Source organism: Sparus aurata, chromosome 24 (assembly GCF_900880675.1).
Source record: "Sparus aurata chromosome 24, fSpaAur1.1, whole genome shotgun sequence".
Taxonomy (NCBI): domain Eukaryota; kingdom Metazoa; phylum Chordata; class Actinopteri; order Spariformes; family Sparidae; genus Sparus; species Sparus aurata.
Window position 1 is genome coordinate 14,178,375 of NC_044210.1, and position 23,190 is coordinate 14,201,564.

General features: G+C 43.3%; 1 protein-coding gene across 2 annotated transcripts; it reads right to left on the reverse strand.

Moving 5' to 3' along the window:
* Nucleotides 1-467: 467 nt before the first annotated feature.
* On the reverse strand, nt 468-22,499 carry LOC115577124 (high-affinity choline transporter 1-like). Of its 2 annotated transcripts, XM_030409952.1 has the most exons (9): nt 21,779-22,499; nt 20,195-20,308; nt 4,714-4,827; nt 4,037-4,192; nt 3,804-3,952; nt 3,575-3,718; nt 1,610-1,763; nt 1,310-1,524; nt 468-1,229 (listed from the first exon to the last, which is right to left on the reverse strand). In XM_030409952.1, exons 1-9 carry the CDS (start codon nt 22,059-22,061, stop codon nt 717-719), a joined length of 1,842 nt encoding a protein of 613 aa, XP_030265812.1. In that variant the 5' UTR covers nt 22,062-22,499; the 3' UTR covers nt 468-716. The 2 variants fall into 2 exon arrangements, with proteins under 2 accessions (XP_030265812.1, XP_030265813.1); XM_030409953.1 differs by lacking the exons at nt 468-1,229; nt 1,310-1,524; nt 1,610-1,763; ... (2 more) ...; nt 4,037-4,192; nt 4,714-4,827 and adding exons at nt 5,591-9,633; nt 9,714-9,928; nt 10,059-10,212; ... (1 more) ...; nt 16,018-16,166; nt 16,257-16,412 and having other exon boundaries at nt 21,779-22,496.
* Between the last annotated feature and the right edge of the window lie 691 nt (nt 22,500-23,190).

The window sequence follows — 23,190 nt, forward strand, 5'->3', positions numbered from 1 at the left end:
CTGAATCGGTTCTGATCTCTGAATTATAGAATTTTGGTTTTAAAGTCAAAGTTCCTGTACTTGTTGCATCTCGAGCTGTTGCAACAAGTGAATTTCTGCACTGTGGGATTAATAGTCTGTCTCATCTCATATAATATCCTATAAGACTTATTGAAATTATTGTTTGCAGGTATTTAAAATAATAATTCCTCTTTACAGGGACAGTTGGTTATAATGAGGACATGAGCAGCAAAACTGCATACCTGACCCTGAGAATGTGCCTCAGGCATGACACATGCACTCTGTTGAGGATGAAAGACCCCTGAAAAAATGAGTTTCAGGTGTCTACATGTTGATACATGGCCTGGTTTGATGAGCTGCAGGGTTTTTTTTGGTCTGTTTTATTTTTTTGCACAATATAGGCAAAGACAACTGGGCGTCAGAGGTCTTTTTATGCTGTTCACTGACAAAAAATTAAAAACAATAAATCCAATTTAGAAACCTCACTGTTTTTATTGCAAGAACCAGAAATGGGCAAAAGAAACAAAAGAGCCAAACCGACCCCAGACACGTCACCACACTTCCTATCAGAACTTATGACTGTAACACTGAAATCTAACTCAATTTAACTCAAAAATTATGAATTGAAAAATGTAACTGTGGCTTAGAACTCAGAACTCAGACTTTTTTCTGTATCTGTTATGACCAAAAACAACTAAAAAATGGCATAAGTGAATTCAGCAGGTTGTATCAAGCATTGGTGAGGAAACAAATCTGTCTTCTTTGGCGCCACCTGCTGACAGTTCCTCCTGTGAGTTCACCTTCAACACGTCCCACCTCTCAGGAAGGATCCCCTTGTTAAACAGGACCGACGACACATATGAAAACGTCACAATGGAGACCAGAGCAGCCAGCATGCAGATGGTTTTGACAGGAGAGCGCTGGATGTAAACACCGTCCTCCAAGGTGCATCCTGGGAATTGTAGGAGGACGGGGAGGCCGAACAACGGCTCTCCACACAACAGTCTCATCACCACCGCGACAACGTATCCTGCGATCGCTCCGTAACCGTTAGAAATCTGGATGAAGAGGACGCAGATCAGTTGTGGGAAAATAATGGTGTAGGTCAAGTCTGAACCCAGGATCCAGAACACCAAGATGCCGCTGTCCAGGGAGGTGAGAGAAGTCCCCACAACTCCTGCGACTACTATCGAGACACGAATCACCCACTGCAGCTCCTTATCTGAAGCCTGAATGACAGAGAATTATATTTTAGATGCATGAAATGTTTGTATAAATTCCCCTCTTCCATCCCCCATGTTCCTGATACCTGACTCCTGATGGTCTGGTAGATGTTGGTGGTGAAGATGGTGGTGGCGGACAAGAGGAAAGAGTCAGCGGAGGACATCACGGCGGCAGCGACAGCTCCGACGCCGAAAGCAGCGATGTAGGTTGGGGTAAAATGCTGCAGGATGATGGGCAACACCATGGCCGCCTCGCCTCGCTCGTATGGAGAGGGGGAACCATACGAGGTGGAGTTCCAGTCTGAAGCACAGAAGAAAAAGAAGAAGTCTGCATTTACTCTCAATATGTTGGAAGATACCAAGAAGCTCGAAACTCATAAGTGTACCAGTGGAAGCTGCGACAGCTGCGATCAACACCGACGGGAGTCCGGCGACGATGACTCCACCCGCTGCTATGAAACAGATGATTCTGGCGGTGGAGGTGGAGCTGGAGGAGAGAGTCCTCTGATGGAAATCCTGAACCGCCATATTGCCCACAGTCTGGAAAATGTGGAGCAAACCAAAACATTTGGGATCGGAACAGAAAAGAAGAGCCTGAATAAGTCTTTAAACAATATCTCATCGAGGAGCTTTTGTGCCTGAGTCACGTCAGGCAGTCAGGTCAACTCGGACTGAACTCAGCACCCACCAGAGCGTCAGATCCTTTCTCTTCTCTCTGTAACATTAATTTCACCTCCAGCTCCAGTCGGCCGTCGACACTCACTTCAATTGTTATGAAGCGTTTTGAGAAGATGATCATGACCCACATTAAAAAGACCATCCCGGACACGCTGGACCCCCTACAGTTTGCGTATCGTCAGAACCGCTCCACTGATGATGCAGTAAACACCGCCATCCATACAGCTCTCACACATCTGAAAAACAAGGACACCTATGTTCGAATGCTGTTTATCCACTACAGCTCAGCATTCAACACGGTCCTCCCAATCAAACTGGCTGAGAAGCTCCTCATCCCTGGACTGACACATTCCCTGTGCAGCTGGGTCCTGAACTTCCTTACAGACAGACCCCAGACAGTCAGAGTTGGTACCCGGACATCAGGCACAAGGATGGTGAGCACAGGGACCCCGCAGGGCTATGTGCTGAGTCCTCTTCTGTACGCCCTCTTCACCTACGACTGTGCCCCCACCCAGCGCAACACCACCATCATCAAGTTTGCGGATGACACAACAGTCGTCGGACTGATCGCTGGTGGGGCAGAGACAGACTATAGAGAGGAGGTAGCTCAGCTGGTGTCCTGGTGCCACACAAATAATCTCTCCTTAAATGCAGAGAAGATGATTATCGACCCGAGGAGGAGAGACCAGCACAGCCCACTTCACATCAGTGAGGCACAGGTAGAGAGGGTGAAAACCTTTAAATTCCTCTGCACCCACATCAGCAAGGACCTCTCCTGGTCACACAACACTCAGGACATTGCCAGGAAGTCTCAGCAGCGGCTGAACTTCTTAAGAAAGCTGAGGAAATTTGGTCCGTCCACCCAAACTCCTTTAGCAATTTCTACAGATGTACAGTGGAGAGCATCCTGACCAACTCCATCACAGTGTGGTTTGGAAACTGCACAGTACAGGGAAAGAAGGCTCTCCAACGTGTGATTAAAACTTCACAATACATCTGTGGAGCAGCCTTCCAATAGCTTCAGGACATTTACAAAACCAGAGGACACCAAGTCACCAAGGACACTACACAGCCCCAGCACACACTGTTCACACTGCAACCATCTGGCAGACGCTATAGGAGAGTGAAAGCCAAAACAACCAGACTTAAAAACAGTTTTTATCCTCAGGCCATCAGGCTGCTGAATGAATCTGTCTCATGACAACTCTGTATACTCGCACTGTACTCAATACTGTGAACAATATTTGCACTGTGTACATATTCAATATCCAATTCTATATATCTATATGTCTTTCAGTGCCTCTGCTGAATGCGAACTTTGCACATGCAAATATGCCTGGTACTTATACATTTTTCTTATAAGTATATTTTATATTTCTGTGTTTTAATATTTTGTGTCGGGAAACTCGCAAATTAAGAAATTCATTGCCTGGTGTAAACTATGTGTATATGACAATAAAACATCTTGAATCTTGAATTTCTTGACATTACAGAACAGAAACACCCAATAAACGCAGGTCTCCTCTGAGGATCGCTGCTGCAGTCAGGGTGGTTAACAGGAGTGAAGATCCCCAAAAGTGTAAAAGTAATCTCTGAGCTCTCCTCTTTCTGTCAGAATATAGTGTGAAAACTTGGTGTTTTTAATCAATGTGTTCTACTGTTGTTCATCTTACCATCACTAGAAAATTATCGATCCACCTCCCACCTTCATCAGACTCCAGCGTGCCGAGCCAGGGGGCCTGATGTGTGTGGTTGAAGGCCGTCTTGGTGATGTCGGTGTAAACGTCACTCGCAAAAACAAAAGGGACACACAGCCACTGTGAGGGGAGGAGGGTGATCTCGTTAGTGCGCTGATTGTGCCGAGAAATCTGATTTCCTTGAGTGTCGCAGCGTGAAACTCACCAGGCTGAGAAGGGTCAGTGACAGCTGGATGACGTCAGTGTAGGTGACCGAGTACAAACCTCCGAGGACAGTGTAGACGATCGCGACCGCCGCGGAGATCCAGACGCAGACGCTGAATGGCAGATCCAAGATGACATGCATGGTCGCCCCTGTAATGAACACGTGGCACAAAAAAATGAAGAGTGAACTTAACGAGTGAGACGGCGAAGAAGTGCATTTGAGTGTATTTGTACCCAAAGCAATCAGTAATCCAGGAATCCAGATGATTTCAGCCATGACTGGGACAACGGCAAGAGCCGCAGTCAGCTTCTTCCCATATTTTCTCTGAAATGGATCCATCATGCTGATGTAATTGTTCTCCCTCATTGGTTTTGCAAAGAACAGCCCACCTTTATTAAAAACAAAAAAAAAGATAAGTGAGGATAGAGAACATTTTCTGAGTGAAGACAAAGCCAGAACAGACTATTCCCCCGGCCTTGTACTGCGTTTGAATTTGAAATTAGATACATTTCTACTTCCTGCATACAAGAAGAAGCTTAATTAGTTTGAAGAGGCAAAGCAGGTTCCTAGAATGTGGGGGGGTTGCATTCAAATGACAGCCAGGAAGAGGAGAGGATTATTGCTTTACATTTGCAATATTTTTCCATATTAAACTTCTCATTTAGATATCAAGTGTTCTTATTAAAGCTTCCTGGGGTGCTGTTAAGCTCAGTGGGTAGGCATCCCATGAGGCTTTGTCCTTGCTGCAGTGGCGTCCTAGCCTGGGGTCCTTTGCTGCGTGTCACTCTCCCTCTCACTCCACCTGTTTTCTGTCAAATCTTAAGGGGTTCTGTCAATACAAAAAAAAGCCAAAGGCCAAAAGTAAAAAGAAAAAACCTCCTGGGATGATTCACATACAGCGAAGACTTACCGATAATGAAGGAAATAGAAACCTGCAGAGGAACGAGAGCCCAGACCAGAACTTTGGTGGGATCGTACACCGACTCTGCAACACTGATGATAAAGGTGCCTCCAACCCAAGTAGCTGCAACCAGAAATAAACAGACAGAGATGGAAAAATTACTGTTTGAAAGGTCTTACAAAGGAAACCTACGGAAACCCTAAAACTGAGTGGAAAGAAATATTCTAGAAAAAGATTTGTTTGTGTGATACTGAGTGAAAAAAAAATCATTTTCAGGAGAAAAAAATATTTATTTACTTGCCTTTTTGTATGAAGTATGAAACTAAATGTTTCGGGAGAAAAACTTGTGAGTGAAATTTATCTATTTTTTTCAGGAAAAAATAAATGTTCTTTTCTTGTGTGAAACAAAATGAAAGGAAAATTCAGGAGAGAAATACAAAAATATCGATTGAAAAAAAATCTGTGTTAAAGAAAGTGGGGGAAAAAAGTGGATTAACATTTTTGTCATGTGTGAAAAAAAAAATCTTGAGAATTTCTTTTTTATTCCAAGCATTTTCTCACAAAAACTTTCTTGTGAACATTTTATTCCAAAAAAATTTTTTTCACGTGTGGGAACGGAGGAACAAAAACATTTGTGAAAAAAGTTGAAAAACTTTTTTGAGTTTTTTTTTTCCATTTTCATGATTAAAAATTAAAAAACTTTACTGAGTTTTATGAGAATCAAACCCCGAACTCAATCAAGACTCCAACCCACGACCTCAGAACTGCTGACCAGACTTCTATCAGCCTGAGCTACTGGATAACTGAAATCTTCAGGGATACAAAAGACATCTTTTTAATTCATCTGCAAAAAAATTTGCGTAATAAAAGTTGTGTGGTTTTTTTAATTCATTTTTTAAAGTGAGTTTGAAGGTGCACTGTTTACAATGGTGGGGGAAGTTTTATTGACAATAAAAGCATCAGACCTTCAAAATAAAACAGGGAATCAACAAAACAAAACATCCAGTGAAACAGTTTGAAATGGGACCAAAAACATTCGCAGCTTTAATATAATGGTGTTTATTTGTGTTGAATAACTGCAGTTATATTGTTAGACATAAACCGTCCTTGTGACTTGTCTTGATAAACTTCTCACCCTCAGTTCAGTATATTTAGAGTTTGAGAGCATTTTCTTTTGCAAGTTATCTTTTTAGTTTAATTATTTTTCTTTTACAGCAGCTTTAGTTTTGTCTAAATATTTAGCATTTAGCTCTGGGAAACACTGTGGGCACCCTGGGTTATACAGGTAGAAAGGTAGCTGCAGGACCATGATGCACCTGGGTGGGCCTGTAGTTTCTTACCAGAGCAGGAGAGGCTGCAGGATTTGTAACAGGAAAGGGATCTTTGTTTGGAAACTGAACTTGTGTTGCCTGCGTATGAGCCCACGCTGCAGCAGCGGCTCTTTGAGTTGCATTGTTAAGTTTTGATTTAGATTTTTTTGACAAATGGCCACAACTGACATGTCTCAACTTCTGTGGTCACGACTGTATTATGTTTTTCATTTGTGTTTATCTGATGGGCGCGGTGGTCCAGTTTTCGTAGCGATGGCGAGATGAAGCTTCATGATTCATCGGAGCTTTCCATCCAGTCGGTTCACTCATTTGCTGAAGCTTCATGGTGCTTCATTTGCTCTACTGTGCCATCAAGTGGACATTAAATATAAAACAGGCAGAGTGATTACAATGACACCATGGCTTTGGTGCGTGAAGCTTTGAACTAAATTATCCTTAATTGATAATGCCAATAACCAAACTATATACTCATAAATATAGTGTCTGTTTTTCTGATGGCATGGGACGGAGGCGAAAGTTGAAACACATTTTATTCAGTTTAATTAAAAAAAATTGACTTCTTTTTCAAGTCAAGTTTTCATGTAAGTGGAGTTATGTGACAAGAGTGCATTCATATTCTTGCATTAATGCCATGTAGGTGTTCATTTACGTAATTTAAAGCTATTTGTTGGAGCTTAAAACCTTCTTTTCAATGAAGAAAATCTCCTACATCAACTCATCCCTGTTACTGATCTCATTTGTCACACATACAGCTCCTCCAGGTAATGTCCACAGGGCTCCAGACTAACTTTTTTTACGAGGAGCACAGTGGCCCCTAACTTAGGAGCACAATCACAAAATTTAGGGGGGCACACCGTAAAGCAATTATATTGATTGTGTGTGTGTGTGTACATATATATTTATATATATATACATATACATATATATATATATATAATCTGCAATTCATGAAATTCATCTCTCTGAGACCTTCACCAGTCAAATTTGTGCACCCATTCTTCACGAAAACAGTATTTTCTGCCCTTTTTCGCCACACTCCTGTCTTCAGACTTGGACTCATCCTCTGAGTTAGGATTTGACTCTGGCACACTTCTAGGCTTATCGTGGAGAAAATAACCCAGAGATTCCACCAGATCGGTGTACGGTGCCTTACTGCTCCGATCTGGTTTTACAGTGCCGCAGTTATAGGTCTGTGTTATAAAAACAACAACATGAAGTGTTCCTGACCGAAGGATTAGCAGAAGAGCTTGTGTTTGTCTCTTTTTGAGATTTGTGTGCTGGTGTCAACGCAGAGTGTTTTATTTTGAAAAGTAACCGGATGTTATATTGTTGTTTGTGCTCGGTGCTAAATTCAGCTGATTTGCTGCGTCCTGCTCCGCCGAAATAGAAGTCCTGCGTATCTGCTCCGGACTGCCGTTGCAGATACGCAGCGCAGCGGAGCTGGTGGAAGTTAAGACATTATCTTAAGTGAAAAACCAGCTCAGCTCCGTCACGCAGCGGACACGTATCTGGTAGAATCGCGGAGTTCGTCTCGCCATTGTTCGCTGAAAGTGAAACCTTCTCCCTCTGAGCTCGGAACAACTTTCGGACCCTCCCCCTCCACACATCAGTCAATTACAGTGCCAGTCCCTGCCCATCTAACACACATTGGCCTGCCACCTGTCAGTCCAGATTCCAGATTCTTTGATTCGCTTTGGTTCCCTTCCACTACCGGTGTTAAAAAAAAAAAAAAAAAAAAAAAAACACCGGCAAATTCACTGGTCGCACATGTGCGACTAAATATGATATTTGGTCGCACTGTCTCAAATTTTGGTCGCAAAATGCACCGATTTGGTCGCAGTCTGGAGCCCTGGTCCAGATGAGTTCAGAATAGCAGTGCATGGGGCTACACTGCTGTACATTGTACACTGTTATTTATGCGCTAAAGCAAATAAACTAGTAACACAAGCAGAAAAATCAATGTATCAACTTAAAATGATCATCAAGTTCAGCCATTGTTCTTCTGGTAAAATAATGGTATCTGGTCACAATGTAGGCAGCACAGAGACACAGGGAGAGGCAGGTGGAGCCAGTGGCCAGGCAGGGACATGCTCTGGAGTTACTGATGATCAGGTGAGAAATTTGAATGAGAACTTAAACAGCTTGATAAAATTAGTTTTAACCTAGGCCTACATGTCAGCAGTAAATAAAACTAGTAACATTGGGCCTGCTACTGGCATGTAAGTGAGATATAGAGCAAAACCTTTGAGGTAAAAACATTGATTTTCACTTAATAGGAATATAAAGAAAAGCTTTATCATGTTTCTGTAGGAATACATGTAATTTCACACAATATTCCTTTACATGTGAATTGTAGGAACTGTACTTAAAAAAAAAAATTCAGGGGAAGGGCTCTCATTTGGACCCCCCCCCATATACTATGGTTACGCCCTTGGTAGAGACCCTGGTGATACTACGAGCAAAGCCTTCATAGTGTTTTAAAAATAGAGATTTTGGTGCTATCGTAAAAGTGCCCCATGCACTCCCATTGAAAATGAGTTTGACCCGAAAACGAAAATACGGTCAATCTTAAAAGTGCCCCTTTCGTCGTAATTATGCTTTTACACTAAAGTTTGACTCGGTTACATTCACAAAAAAAAAGCCTCGGCTGCATTTTGGCGAGAATTTCACTTTAACTTAAATACCTTACGTACATTTTATTTACTTTCTAAATGAATGTCAGGAATGACAATGAGTGCACAAAATGATGATTGGTCATCCCAAACTATCCTTCATTTTTGTCAAGTGTCATTCTGAACAGAACTTTTTCCCAGAAGACATTTTGAGACATCACAGGCGGAATTTATAACATTAACGATGGCTGCATCCCATTTAGGTGGGGTAGTTAAAGGGCTACAACAAATATAGACATACATTCTAAATAGAATCATACAGGGTTCTTTGTTTTCTTCCCCATTGCAAACCCTATTTAAGAGGTGTGTTATACAATTGGATAAAAGAACAATCATTATGCACTGTAACACCACAACCCAGAAGTTATGTCAACAAATAAAAAAACTTAGCATTTTGTATCCAGCATTGGTTCAGATTGGACTTGGTCGTCATCAGTATCATCAGTATCACACTCTTTGGTGTGACCTGCTGGTGACGGTGCCGGCTGTGATTTCACCTTCAACACGTCCCACCTCTCAGGAAGGATCCCCTTGTTAAACAGGACCGACGACACATACGAAAATGTCACAATGGAGACCAGAGCGGCCAGCATGCAGATGGTTTTGACAGGAGAGCGCTGGATGTAAACACCGTCCTCCAAGGTGCATCCTGGGAATTGTAGGAGGACGGGGAGGCCGAACAACGGCTCTCCACACAACAGTCTCATCACCACCGCGACAACGTAGCCTGCGATCGCCCCGTAACCGTTAGAGATCTGGATGAAGAGGACGCAGATCAGTTGTGGGAATAAAATGGTGTAGGTCAAGTCTGAACCCAGGATCCAGAACACCAAGATGCTGTTGTCCAGGGAGGTGAGAGAAGTCCCCACAACTCCTGCGACTACTATCGAGACACGAATCACCCACTGCAGCTCCTTATCTGAAGCCTGAATGACAGAGAATTATATTTTAGATGCATGAAATGTTTGTATAAATTCCCCTCTTCCATCCCCCATGTTCCTGATACCTGACTCCTGATGGTCTGGTAGATGTTGGTGGTGAAGATGGTGGTGGCCGACAAGAGGAAAGAGTCAGCGGAGGACATCACGGCGGCAGCGACGGCTCCGATGCCAAATGCAAAAATGTAGGTTGGGGTTAAATGTTGCAGGATGATGGGCAACACCATGGCCGCCTCGCCTCGCTCGTATGGAGAGGGGGAACCATATGAGGTGGAGTTCCAGTCTGAAATATTGAAGCAAAGGAAGATAAATGCTGGGTGTACCGACCAACAACATGGCCACCCCGACTACTCTGACAACCTTTGACTTCCCGCACCATGACAGATTCTTAACAGGCGAACAGTCAGAATCACCTGTGGAAGCTGCGACAGCTCCGATCAACATGGACGGGATTCCAGCGACGATGACGACTCCCGACGCTACAAAACAGATGATTCTGGCGGTGGACGTGGAGCTGGAGGAGAGAGTCCTCTGATGGAAATCCTGAATTGCCAAATTGCCCACGCTCTGAAAAATGAAAAAGGTGAGACAAACCGAGCCACACTCACGTCATCGATTTACATGTAATACAAAAAGAACCACATTAAAAAAAACAGTGAGGTTGAACTTTCCCATGGTCAGTTGTGTCTTGTGCAGACGTCAAAGTCTGGATATAGATAGTGACGATTACTCTATAAGCATTTTCTCATGGTCTCTGCAACCTAGAAACTCGTCGTAATTATGCTTTTACATGAAGGTTTGACTCGGGTACATTGACAAAAAAGCCTAGGTTGCATTTTGGCGAGAGTTTCACTTTAAAATGTCAAAGTTACCATACAAGCAAGTAAATCAGATTGATGATTGACTGATTGATCAGCAACTGAAAACACAATTAGTTTTTTACTCAGATGACACTAAAACCTGAAAAAAGGTGCATTATCTTTAAATAGATACTTGTTCAACCCAAGAAACCACCATCTTGGCTTTTGACACGGCGTGTTTATTTTAATGCATTAAAGCAGGGGTGTCAATCTTGCGGTTCTGGCCCGCGGCAGGGTTTAATCCGGCCCACGAGATGATTTTGCAAAGTGTAAAAACAACAGACAAGTCTGCAATTTTTCCATAAAAGTAACTGCTATTTCATATGTGTCCACTGGGCGTCGCTGTTCATGCTGGAGCTGGGATTTCTTGAGAGGCCCATCTTTATTCAAACATGCTCGTTTGGTGTCAACTTTACCCTCTGTGGCACCCTCATTACCCAAAATGGCTTTGTCGAAAAAGAGAGAAGTGGACACAGAGTGCAGAGTTTTCCACAAAAAATTGACCTTTTCCTATTTATTCGCGGAGGTGAATGGGAAACCTGTGTGTTCGGTGTGTTCACAGCAAGTTTCAGTGCTGAAAGAATGTAATATTTGATAGGGGTGTGCATTGGCACTGCCCTCACAATTCGATTCGATTACGATTCACCAGGTAACGATTCGATTCTACGATGCATTGCGATGAATCAAAATTCTACTGCACACAACAAGGCAAACTTTTCATCAGTCATGAGGCAATACAAGCAGTCAGATATTGATTAACAGATTTTATTGGCTGCTATGTGTGTATTATCACTCTCCTGTTTTCCCAGGTGTTCCCCTCTGTTAATCTAAACCCGCGGACAGTTTATAATCATATAGATGCAGTTATAATGTGTAGTGATTGAGATCCTGACCCACCAAACATCCTGGAAAGTGACGAAGTTAAGTTTTTCGCGTTAAATTACATAATTATACATAATCACCATCAGTAAACAGGACGCTGTCTGACTCTGTCACTTGTGGGGACGGAGGCTGTTTTCTGGGGGAAAGTTCCCTGAAGTCTCGGTAAGGAGGGCTGGCGGTCGCGGTGATTTATTTCCGTCGCAAACATTCGGTGAGTTAAAGTTTTTTGCCGGTGACAGACACTTTTTTTTTAGCAAAAATGTGAGGAAGAGTCGGGAGGACAGGCGGAGGACAGACGCTTCTTCATGTACTGCTGTGGTATTTGTTTTCCTCATATAAGTTGCCAACGACAGTTACAGTTACTACGTTACTGTTGTTCGGTCCTGTAACGTTGCTTTGTGGGACATTTCTCTGTATTTAGTTGAGTGAAGGACCTGTGCAGTTATCAGACTGTCAGACCGACACGCCCCCGCTCAGTGCCTCCGGATTATCCGTTCACACTGGGACGGCTCACCAATAATGCGGCTAGCTAGTGCTGCTGCTTAGCATGTAGCTACAGTCTGCGCAACGTTGCTCCGGAAATGCCGCCGGAAGTAATTGAAACTTCACAACTTTATTGTCCACTCAAGGCCAGAAAATAAACAGTGACATAATCGATTATGGCACGTTGCCGCATCGATGCTGAATCGTGCATTGCGATGCATCGCCGAATCGATTATTGTTGACACCACTAATATTTGACGCCGCTATGAGGCTCATCATGGCAAAAAATATACCAGCTTGCAAGGACAACTGAGAAGAGAGAAGATAAATGAATTGTTAGCGGGTCTGAAGAAACAGCAGCCGGTTTTTACCTGTAGCCGCGATATCAGTGATGCAGCAGTGAAGGCTAGCTACCATATTGCTAGCGAAATAGCAACATCGTCAAAGCCATACTGTGAGGGTGAGTTTGTGAAAACATGCATGCTGAAGGCGGCAGAGGTCGTGTGCCCTGAGAAGCGGCAGGCTTTTTCTAACATTAGTCTGACGAGAAACACTGTGGCAGATAGGATTCCTGATCTTTCAGCGGATTTGGACATCCAGCTGAAGCACAAAGTCAAGTCGTTTGTTGCATTTTCGGTTGCAACTGATGAGAGCGCTGACATTACGGATGTTGCCCAACTGGCCATATTCATTCGCTGTATTTTGCACAAGGAGGCATTGTGTTGCAAGTCGTTAAAAATGGATCACGTTATGGAAGTGGTTGTCCGAACTGTTAATTTCACTGAGCCAATGGTCTGAATCATCGTCAGTTTGACAGCCTTCTCAGAGGTAAAGACGTTAACCATGGACTGCAATACCACACCGAGATAAGATGGTTAAGCCGAGGAGCCGTGCTGAAGCGTTTCTTTGAACTATGAGAGGAAATTGGACAGTTCATGGATGAAAAGGGCAAACCAGTGGTGGAATTTCAGTCCCCAGATTGGATGCAGGATCTAGCATTTATGGTGGATATTACAGAGCACTCGAATAATCTTAACAAAACACTGCAAGGCCGCAAAAAAGATGTCACATAGTATTATGGCAGCATACGCGCGTTCAAGTTAAAGCTGAATTTGTGGGAGATATTGATGCACATGTGAAGGCTAAAAGATGCCGAGTTTCAGGTGCAAATTAAACAGTGAGTAACCCTACTTCATGTCAAATGCTGATTCAGAAACTTTTGCAGCCTGAAGAGTTCTGTGAAAATGAATGCTTACTGTGGAAATATACTCTCAACATTGTGCAATATTATTTCATCCATCCATCCATCCATTTTCATCCGCTTATCCGGGGCCGGGTCGCGGGGGCAGCTGCCTGAGCAGGGACACCCAGACTTCCCTCTCCCCGGATACTGCCTCCAGCTCTTCCGGGAGGACCCCAAGGCGTTCCCAGGCCAGCTGGGCGACATAGTCACACCAACGTGTCCTGGGTCTTCCTCGGGGTCTCCTCCCGGAGGGACATGCCAGGAACACCTCCCGAGGGAGGCGTCCCGGGGGCATCCGAAACAGATGCCCGAGCCACCTCAGCTGGCTCCTCTCGATGTGGAGGAGCAGCGGCTCTACTCTGAGCTCCTCCCGGGTGACAGAGCTCTTCACCCTATCTCTAAGGGAGCGCCCTGCCACCCTGCGGAGGAAACTCATTTCGGCCGCTTGTATCCGGGATCTTATTCTTTCGGTCATGACCCAAAGTTCATGGCCATAGGTGAGGGTCGGAACGTAGATTGACTGGTAAATCGAGAGCTTCGCCTTTCGGCTCAGCTCTCTCTTCACCACGACGGACCGATACAAAGACCGCATTACTGCGGCCGCTGCACCGATCCGTCTGTCAATCTCACGCTCCATCCTTCCCTCACTCGTGAACAAGACCCCAAGATACTTAAACTTCTCCACTTGAGGCAGGAACTCTCCTCCCACCTGGAGGGAGCAGGCCACCTTTTTCCGGTCGAGAACCATGGCCTCGGATTTGGAGGTGCTGATTCTCATCCCAGCCGCTTCGCACTCGGCTGCAAACCGCCCCAGGACATGCTGGAGGTCCCGGCTCGAAGGAGCCAACAAGACCACATCATCCGCGAAAAGCAGAGATGAGATCCATTGGCTCCCGAACCAGATCCCCTCCGGCCCGTGGCTGCGCCTAGAAATTCTGTCCATAAAAGTAATGAACAGAACCGGTGACAAAGGGCAGCCCTGCCGGAGTCCAACATGTACTGGGAACAGGTCTGACTTACTGCCGGCAATGCGAACCAAGCTCCTGCTCCGGCAGTACAGGGACCGTACGGCCCTTAACAGAGGGCCCCCGACCCCGTACTCCCGGAGCACCCCCCACAGTATGCCACGAGGGACACGGTCGAATGCCTTCTCCAAGTCCACAAAACACATGTGGATTGGTTGGGCAAACTCCCATGAACCCTCGAGCACCCTGCGGAGGGTATAGAGCTGGTCCAGTGTTCCACGGCCAGGACGAAAACCGCATTGTTCCTCCTGGATCCGAGGTTCGACTATCGGCCGAATTCTCCTCTCCAGTACCCTGGAATAGACTTTCCCGGGGAGGCTATTATTTCAGTTAGCAGCAAAGAGTTTGGTTCAGTGGAACCATGTTGCTCATGCATTGCCACAACTGATACAGTATGTTTTTTCTTAAAGATGTTTTAGTTCCCACCCACTTTTGTACGTTTGTATGGTGTGGTGTGTCAGTTCAGATTGTCAGGATTACTACACAGATGTGGAAATGAGAGTAAACTTAAAATAATTTCTAGATCTCGACAGGTTGTTTGATCATAAAGTAAAATACTATATTGGTCAATTCCAGATACCTGTGACTCAATGTAAACAATACATTGCAGTAAATGGGTCCAAATATAAAACCGCCATCAAAAAGCCACAAATAATGCTCAGAACAGCACCAAACTTCAGCAACATTACAAACAGGGTCCCTGCACATATTTCGAGGCATCAAACATTTGATATAGTTGCCGTATTTGTCGGAATAGATAAACAAATCTCACCACCCGAGAAGCCTTCCTTGTTGTGGGGAAGCCCTGTGAGTCGATTACCGAGTGCAGTAGAGTTCCGCAGCTCAATGATGATCATTACTGCGGGACTCTACTGTACTCGGTAATCGACTCAGTGTGTTAGAATATCCCTTTAAACATATCCCAATAAAGAGCAATCTTTATTGAAACTATGCGGGGGTTTTTAGAGTTCCTTTCCCAGTACACACCCACTGCTTCTAATTGGTCACTTTGGTAAATTATCCACTAGATTAAAAGAGGAGTTGACCTGTCTCCTTGCTTCTCTCCCATAGCTCATCTAACTTGGCTGCGGGCAACTTTATTTCTTGTCCCCAAAATGACCCAAATGGGTTCCCTGTCCTTCCACAGGAGCATAAAGGTTTAGGCATCTCTCACCATTTGGCGTGCAGGTCAAACTCAGGTTTAGTGTTTTATGATGGCTTGGGTGTCTGCTAACTTTTGACACCCCCACAGTTGGAAACCAACAAGGAAAACCAGTTAGTCATCTCCAAATCTAAACTGTGTAAACTCAAAGATCAGAATGTGTTGCCATCCAGATACCTCAGTGTATCTACACTGTGACGTGTAAGTTCTAAATCACATGAGTAAATGATAAATGGAGGCATTATATTGTTGAAATTGCACAAATTCTTCTTAAAAAAACTTCACTGGAAACGCAGATTTAAATGTAACCTTTTTAAAAAAACTTTTTTTATGGTCTGCTTTAATTAAAATTCAGAGCAGCTTACTGTAATATTGCAAAGAATTACCCATCATGCATTGTGAAAGCATATCTTCAGTCATGTGCTGTCAGAATACGGTGTTTAAACTTGGTGGTTTGAATCAATGTGTTCTACTGTCGCTCATCTTACCATCACTAGAAAATTATCGATCCACCTCCCGACTTCATCAGACTCCAGCGTGCCGAGCCAGGGGGCCTGATGTGTGTGGTTGAAGGCCGTCTTGGTGATGTCGGTGTAAACACCACTCGTCAGAACAAAAGGGACACACAGCCACTGGGAAGAGAGGAAATCACGCAGCAGAATCAAAATAAAGGAGAATGCTTTTCAACTCCGAGTTTCATTGTGCAAAAAAACTCACCAAGCTAAGAAGCACCAGTGATATCTGGATGACATCGGTGTACGCGACAGAATAGAGACCTCCGAGACAGGTGTAGATGATCGCCACTGCAGCGGAGATCCAGACGCAGACGCTGAAGGGCAGATCCAAAACCACGGTCATGGTCGCTCCTGGATCACAGTCAAATGTAAAGTATGACAGCGAAAGTGGACGACGGGGTCAGAAATGTGTGGATTTGAGTGTACTTGCACATTGTGTACCCAAGGAAATCAGCAATGCAGGAATCCAGATCACTTCAGTTAAGACAGGAATAATGGCGAGAGCCGCCGTCAGCTTCTTCCCGTATTTTTTCTTAAATGGATCCATCATGCTGATGTAATTGTTCTCCCGCATGGGCTTCGCAAAGAACAGTCCACCTTTGAAGTGAATGTGTCAGAAGTCAACGTGTTACTTGGTATTTCAAAGGTTCAGCTTTTCACTTTGTAGTTTCTGGGCTCTCTTCCTCTTCCTCCTCCTCAAGGTGTCAGCATGTAGTTTGATGATGAAAGAATTCTGCGGAGGCAAGGCTGGGTGGAATGACAGAGCAATCTTTATTGAAACACATCTCAAGCCAGCGTCCAGAGAGCGGCCGCATTCTGGTACTTCTCGTATCGATGGCAAAGCCAGGCCAAAATGCTTCGCCCTCTGCCCTATCCGAAATCCTATCGAGCCTTGGATCTTAGGATATCTACCAAGCACACCCCTTTTCTATTCATGTGAGCCCTCTCACAGTCTCTTGGCTGTACCTGCCTACTTCTAATGGGTCCCTGTGGTGAGTTGAGGGTCCATCTGTCCATCGACTAGAAAAAGGAGTTGGTCTATCTCCCTGCTCATCTCCCATAGATGACTAACTCTGTTACTGTCACTCCTTAGGTCTATGTACTCCAAAATTACCTAAATGATCCCTCTATCCTTTTCTGGAGATATAGACATTTAGACATCTCCCTCCATCTGACATAAGGGTCGAACTCTGTTTTAGTGGCTTTGTCTTCTTGCTAACCTTTGACACACACACAGCTGAATGCTGACTCCAAGGTCCCTTGGAGCTGTGAGCTCCGTTCAGTCTACATTCCTTAACTCACACAAAGAGGAAGAACAGTTTAAATTTAAACTGAGTTGAACTAAAGACCAGAATGTGTTGCATTCCAGGTAACTCAACTTTCAGGCTGATGACGACAAAAGTAGCATTATAGCTGCTGCGCAGCGATGGGTCGAGTCCGGGCTATTTTTGGCAAATTTAGGCATTTCTGAAGCAACAAACAGGAGAATAGGAAGACAAGACAGTTGACAACAATGTTCATTTTGGACCACTTGAGGCTTGAACTCAAAACTTCTGGAACCAAAGACTGTCATCTATCACTCTGAGCTAATTGGCAAGTGGCAAGGGCAGATGTTGGTATTTGTTTTTAAAAATGATTGATTTGCTCCATAAGTGAATGACTGATGTTTAAAAATGCTGCTTGCATTGACTGCTATTATTCACATGAGAGCAGAATTCAAAATGTTCTCAAAAATTCATATTTTTAGGTCAAATTCTGATATTTGTCAAACATCATCTACCATGACTCTAAAAAATGTTCAATTTTCTCATGAACATTGAAGATTCATTTATCAATTTGCAGGTATATGTTTACAGTAGTGTTCACAGTCAAACATTTTCATGCACTGTAGGCAAAAATTGTGGGAGGAGATTGGTTTTTATAAGTGTTACAGTTTAAAAAAAAACAGAGTGATGGACTTCATAATGTTTAATAGGTTTAAATGTACAAAAGTTTCTTTAGTATTGGGGCCACAGTTTGATGAAAGTGTTCTAGCGGGTTGATTTGTTAGGAATTTTCAATGTTTTAAACTGTAGATGCTTGCTGTAGCACCACCATCAGGACTATTGGCTTGAGTTTACAGCTGAGGTAATCTGGTATGAGACTGGACCTTTATTTATGGACCAAAATTTGGTTAGTTTTCACCCATGGTCTGGTCCAAGCTATTTGTTTTTTTTTAATTTAGAGGCTGGCTGTGATGCCACCATCAGGACAACTGTCTTGTGTTTCATATTGAGGACATCTGACATTTTGATCTGTCATCATCATCATCATCATCCTTGCTGGGTCTCGATCCCACAACCCTTTACACCAAGAACCAGCTCCTAACTCACTGAGCTAATTGGCTGGAAGTGAGACCTGCTGTGTAGCTTCATTTCTCGACTCAGGGAGTCACAACCAACCCTTCCCGGGGGGGCAGCCTGACATTCCGACACCCCTCCATTCCGAAACACCCCCACTCCGAAACACAGCTGTTCCGACCCTCCCCTCAAAACACAGCTGTTCCGAAATTAAACACCGCTGTTCCGAAATTGATTTTCCAGTTTACATTACTTCCTACATCAAACACTGCCGTCCGTTCACCGGCCGCACTCACACAACTCATTGTTTTTTATTGCTAATAGGCCTATGTCACTATCTTCATTTATTATGTAGTATATTTCCGCTTGCAGCAAACACATTTAAACGTTTGTCTAATCTTTTTACACGCACTATCCGTGGTGCTGGAATCCCCACTTTCAGCCGCACTTGCACAATTCTGAAATAAACTGTGGCCCATGGGTGCGATCTGCCGGGGAGTGACCCCTCTGCTCGTTCGTTTTAACATAACTTGTATTTGTGGAAGGTTAACTATGTATGAGTGGGGGAGAAAACAGACATTCCTTTGCTCAGAACCCATATCAGGCTGTGTCTGAATATGCACGAAGATCGGTATAACGCATTGGAGCAATTTTCGTACAATTTTGGATATGTAGCATGATAAAGTCATTTCAATTCAACATAGCCATTTGTCCAGCTGAAGCATAATGAGCGTTATGTCATTAATATGAAGTAGGCTTGTTTTGCGGTTAATCAGCCACATGATCCATTTGAACCCACAAAGGAAAAAAGGATAAATGCGCAGCCTCCGTTTCCTTTCTGATTGTGTCCGTTCAGAGTGGGAGGGGTTTCGGAGTGGGGGGTTTCCCCAATAGCCTTTTCGGAATGGTGGGGTCTTTGAAAAAAAGGGAAACCCCGCCATTACGATGAACTGAAGTCTATGTTCGGAACAGCGGGGTTTTGGAAAGGCGGAGTGTAACCACTGTCCAGGCAGCTGTTGTCAAGGCAGATTTCCAAAATGGTCAAAATGTCAGAAATTATGTTACCTGAACAAAAATCTGATAATACGTAAATTGCATCTTGACAGCATGGAAATGTTGGTGCTTTGTTTTTAACTCTAAGTGTTTTGCTTCATAAGAGAAAATCTGATGTTTAAAAATGCCACTCTAACATTGACTCCAGTTGTTCCCATGAGAGCAGAATTCAAAATGTTCTCAAAAATTCAATTTTTGAGATAAAATTCTGATATTTGCCAAACTTCATCAACCATGACTCCAAAATATTCTCAATTTTTTTTCAGGAAGATTGAAAATTTATTTAGCAAGAATTTGATAGTATATGTTTACAGTCAAACATTTTGATGCACTGTAGGCTTAATTTTTGATAAATCAAAAATCCGAGAAACAAGTTTCGTGGAGGACGGTCTGAAGATGCTCTCTAGCAAGTTTGGTGACAATTGAGCAAAACTTGTGGGAGGAGGTTTTATAAGTTTTACAGGTTTCGAAAAAAACTGAGAGATGGACTTCATAATTTGTAATGAGTTTAAGTGGACTAAAGTTTCAGCAGTATTGGGGCTACAGTTTGGTGAAAGTTTCAAACACTTTGCACAAATTCTCTTGCAAACCACACGTGTGCCCAGCTTGTCGCAAAGCCACAGCTTTATCATATTGCGTGTTTGCAAACTGAGCAGGGAGGCGGACTGCTGTGTGGGGCGCCTCCTCTCCTGAGAGCCTTTTGTAGTTTTGTAGAAAGGTGCAATGGAAAGTTACTGATACACTTAGCCGGTCTTGTTGTCTCTTGTGAGACTTTCTCACAGTGAGCTGGATGTTGCTTCATGGCAAAGACAACTGGGCGTTAGAGTTAATCCTGATGAATGTATGTTTGTATATTTAGTTGGCACGCAGCTCTTGCGACATGTTTTGAACACTCCTTTATCAAGTCCTGACTCAAATGCATCTGTTTTTTGTGAATTTCAAAGAGGGCGTATTGAGAGCCAGCATGTAACAGTGAGACATACTTACCGATGATAAAAGAAATCGACATCTGCAGAGGAATAAGAGCCCAGGTCAGACCCTTGGTGGGGTTGTAAACCGACTCTGCAATACCAATGATGAAGGCGCCTCCAACCCAAGTAGCTAAAAAAGTAAATAAATACATGCATACATTGACTGATTATGATGGGCTGGGTTAACACATTCAGCACACAGAATAATAAGTCTAGCCTGAGATGTGCTGCTTAGTGGGAGACATATATGTCCAAGGACTGATATACGGGTGTTTACTTTGAGTCTTATCACAGGTAGTGTTGCTTTCGTCAACGAAAAATTATGACTAAATATCGTCGTCAACAAACCTTTACCACGTGACGGAAACGAGACGCAACGTAAATGGTGGTCATGTGACAAAAACTATAATCAAATATATAATGCAATATTGTTGACGAATAAAAACGGGACTAAATGTGGCTTACAAAATAAAAACTCTGCTAAAGTATCTCTTCATTTTCGTTGACCAAAACGAGACGAGACGAAATGTAATAACGGTATTTCGTCTCGCTATTATTAATATTTTGCAATATTTCTGTTTCCTGAGTCTCAGTTCAGGCGCTGCATCAGGCGACGTCTCTTCTTCAATCCCCATCCGCGCAGCATTATTAAGAGGATGCAGCTGCGGTGGGTTAACGTTAATTAACTCAAGACAGAGTTAAGTCTGGCACAAAGAAAGTGACCAATGGCCGGCCAGCCGGGGTTCGGTGTTCCCTCTTATAAACCCGCGGACAGTTTATAATCATATGGATGTTGTTATAATGTGTAGTGATTGATACTGACCTACCAAACATCCTGGAAAGTGACAAAGTTACGTTTTTCGCTCTAAATTACATAATTACATGATCGTCGTCAGTAAACTGGATGCTGTCTGACTCACTCGCGGGGACGGAGGTTGATTTCTTGGGGAAAGTTCACCGAAGTCTCGTTCTGGAGGGCTGATTTCTTTTCATCACAAACACTCGGTGAGTTACCGTTTTTTTGCCGGTGACAGACGCTGTTTTTAGGGCAGAAATGTGAGGAAGAGTCGGTAGGACGGTCGGGAGGACAGACGCTTCTACATGAACCTAAGAGTCGGCCAGCCCTGTGTGTGTGTGTGTGTGTGTGTATGAAAACAAAACAAGGAATATATAAAAAATACAAACAAAAAAGAATAATGAATAACAGCACGAGGTTTTTTTGTTTGTGTGTGTGTGCGTGCGCTGCTGTTACCAAATGACATTGGCCTATGAGGGGACGACATAGCACATGTAAGACAAGTACACACATAGAAACTGCATTACTAAAAAGAGACTCGAGTACAATTTTCATTGACTAAAACTAGACTAAAATAAGACTATAAAATGCTCAGACTTTAAGTCGACTGAAACTTGACTAGAAAAAGAGTATAAACGTGACTAAAACTAATAAACTAAAATGACAGTTTTACACAAAGACTAGATTAAAACTAGACTTAAAACAGGCCGCCAAAAACAACACTAATAACAGGCTGGCAAGCTTGTTGCACAGGCCTAAATAAAGACAACTATGAATCAAACAGAAAGGCTGCATGCAACTCACCCGTCATTGTGAAGACTCCCACCACCATGCTGACGCTCCGGTTGGCCAAAAAAGATACTTCCATCTGTCCATTCTGTGCGCTTTTCTCCAGTTTCTTTGATTTCACGGACGCCCAGATGCCGATTCCCAACACAAGCAGGTAGAAAAAGACCATCATCACCAGACCTGGTATATTGAGAGCCATCGTTGATGATGACTGACACTGTGCTTCTCCCGCTGGCTGTTTGAAGAGTCTTCCCTTGGCCTGTGTTCGAGTTTCTAACTGTTTAGGCACCACCCACATCTACTGTAACCATGTATTGTTTCTTTAAACTCAGAAACTGTGATGTTAGAGTGTGAATTCTAACTCTTTTTTTTTTCTTCTTTAAACACTTAATTCCGACATTTAACCCTCAGAATCCCAAATGCCGCCGACGGGATCGAAATACCACTTATTTTTAAATGACTGGCATTTACAAACCATTTGTCCTATCCAAAAACCGAACAAAGCTGGCGTAATCGTCAGATTCTCACGTTTCCGAGGGTATCTGAATGTATCACACGCGACAAGCGCAACATGTGTAAACAGGCCGGAGAAGACGGGATAATTTCATTAAATTTCATCAACCTCGCTTTGATTGCCATGTCTTCTTTGAAAATGTGCAGAAAATAAACCGTTTACTCAATCTAAATTCTGTAAAAAAAAAAAAAAACAAATAATTCTACACGTCTTACTGCTTCCGGGAAGCCCTGAATAACGGACATACGCCGAGTATTTTACGTCCCATGGTATTGTCTTGCAGGCGTAACATATCTGCTCAGAGCCGCTCAGCACCAACGAGCAGGCTCTATATGCCTGCTCTCAGTGCCTTACAAAACTTGTTTCAGGTCAAATTTAACAACCCATTTCCCGGACAAAACGCCTTTTCACGAAGGGTGTCGGAGAGAGAGGAATGAGAGAAATACAGAAAGAAGTTCAGTGTTTATCTTGCGAAAATGGCTCAGAAACGTTATTCGAAACGTGATTTATAGCTATTAAATAATGGTACACTGCATGAAGACATAATTGGGTTACATCAGCCTATAGCCATGGTTGTCCTGAATCTATAGAGCTGCAGCACTTAACTTTGCAGAGAAAAATGAGACCACAGTGAGTAAAAATGTGACGGAAGCAAAAACGGTCTGGAATTCAAACATCAAATAAGGCTGCAGAATTTGTAGATTCTTTGAATGTAGGTCCACCACCATTATTTGTCCTATGTTCCTTAGGCCTGGGGGTACCTGAAAATGTGGTGCATACACTAATTCCTTATTTTTTCATTTTTTAAGAAAGATAAAATCACAGAAATTCAATTTCCGTTTTTCTTTTTTCTAATGATTTATAGCTTTAAAATTTTGGTACACTGCATGAAGACAAAATTGGGTTACATCAG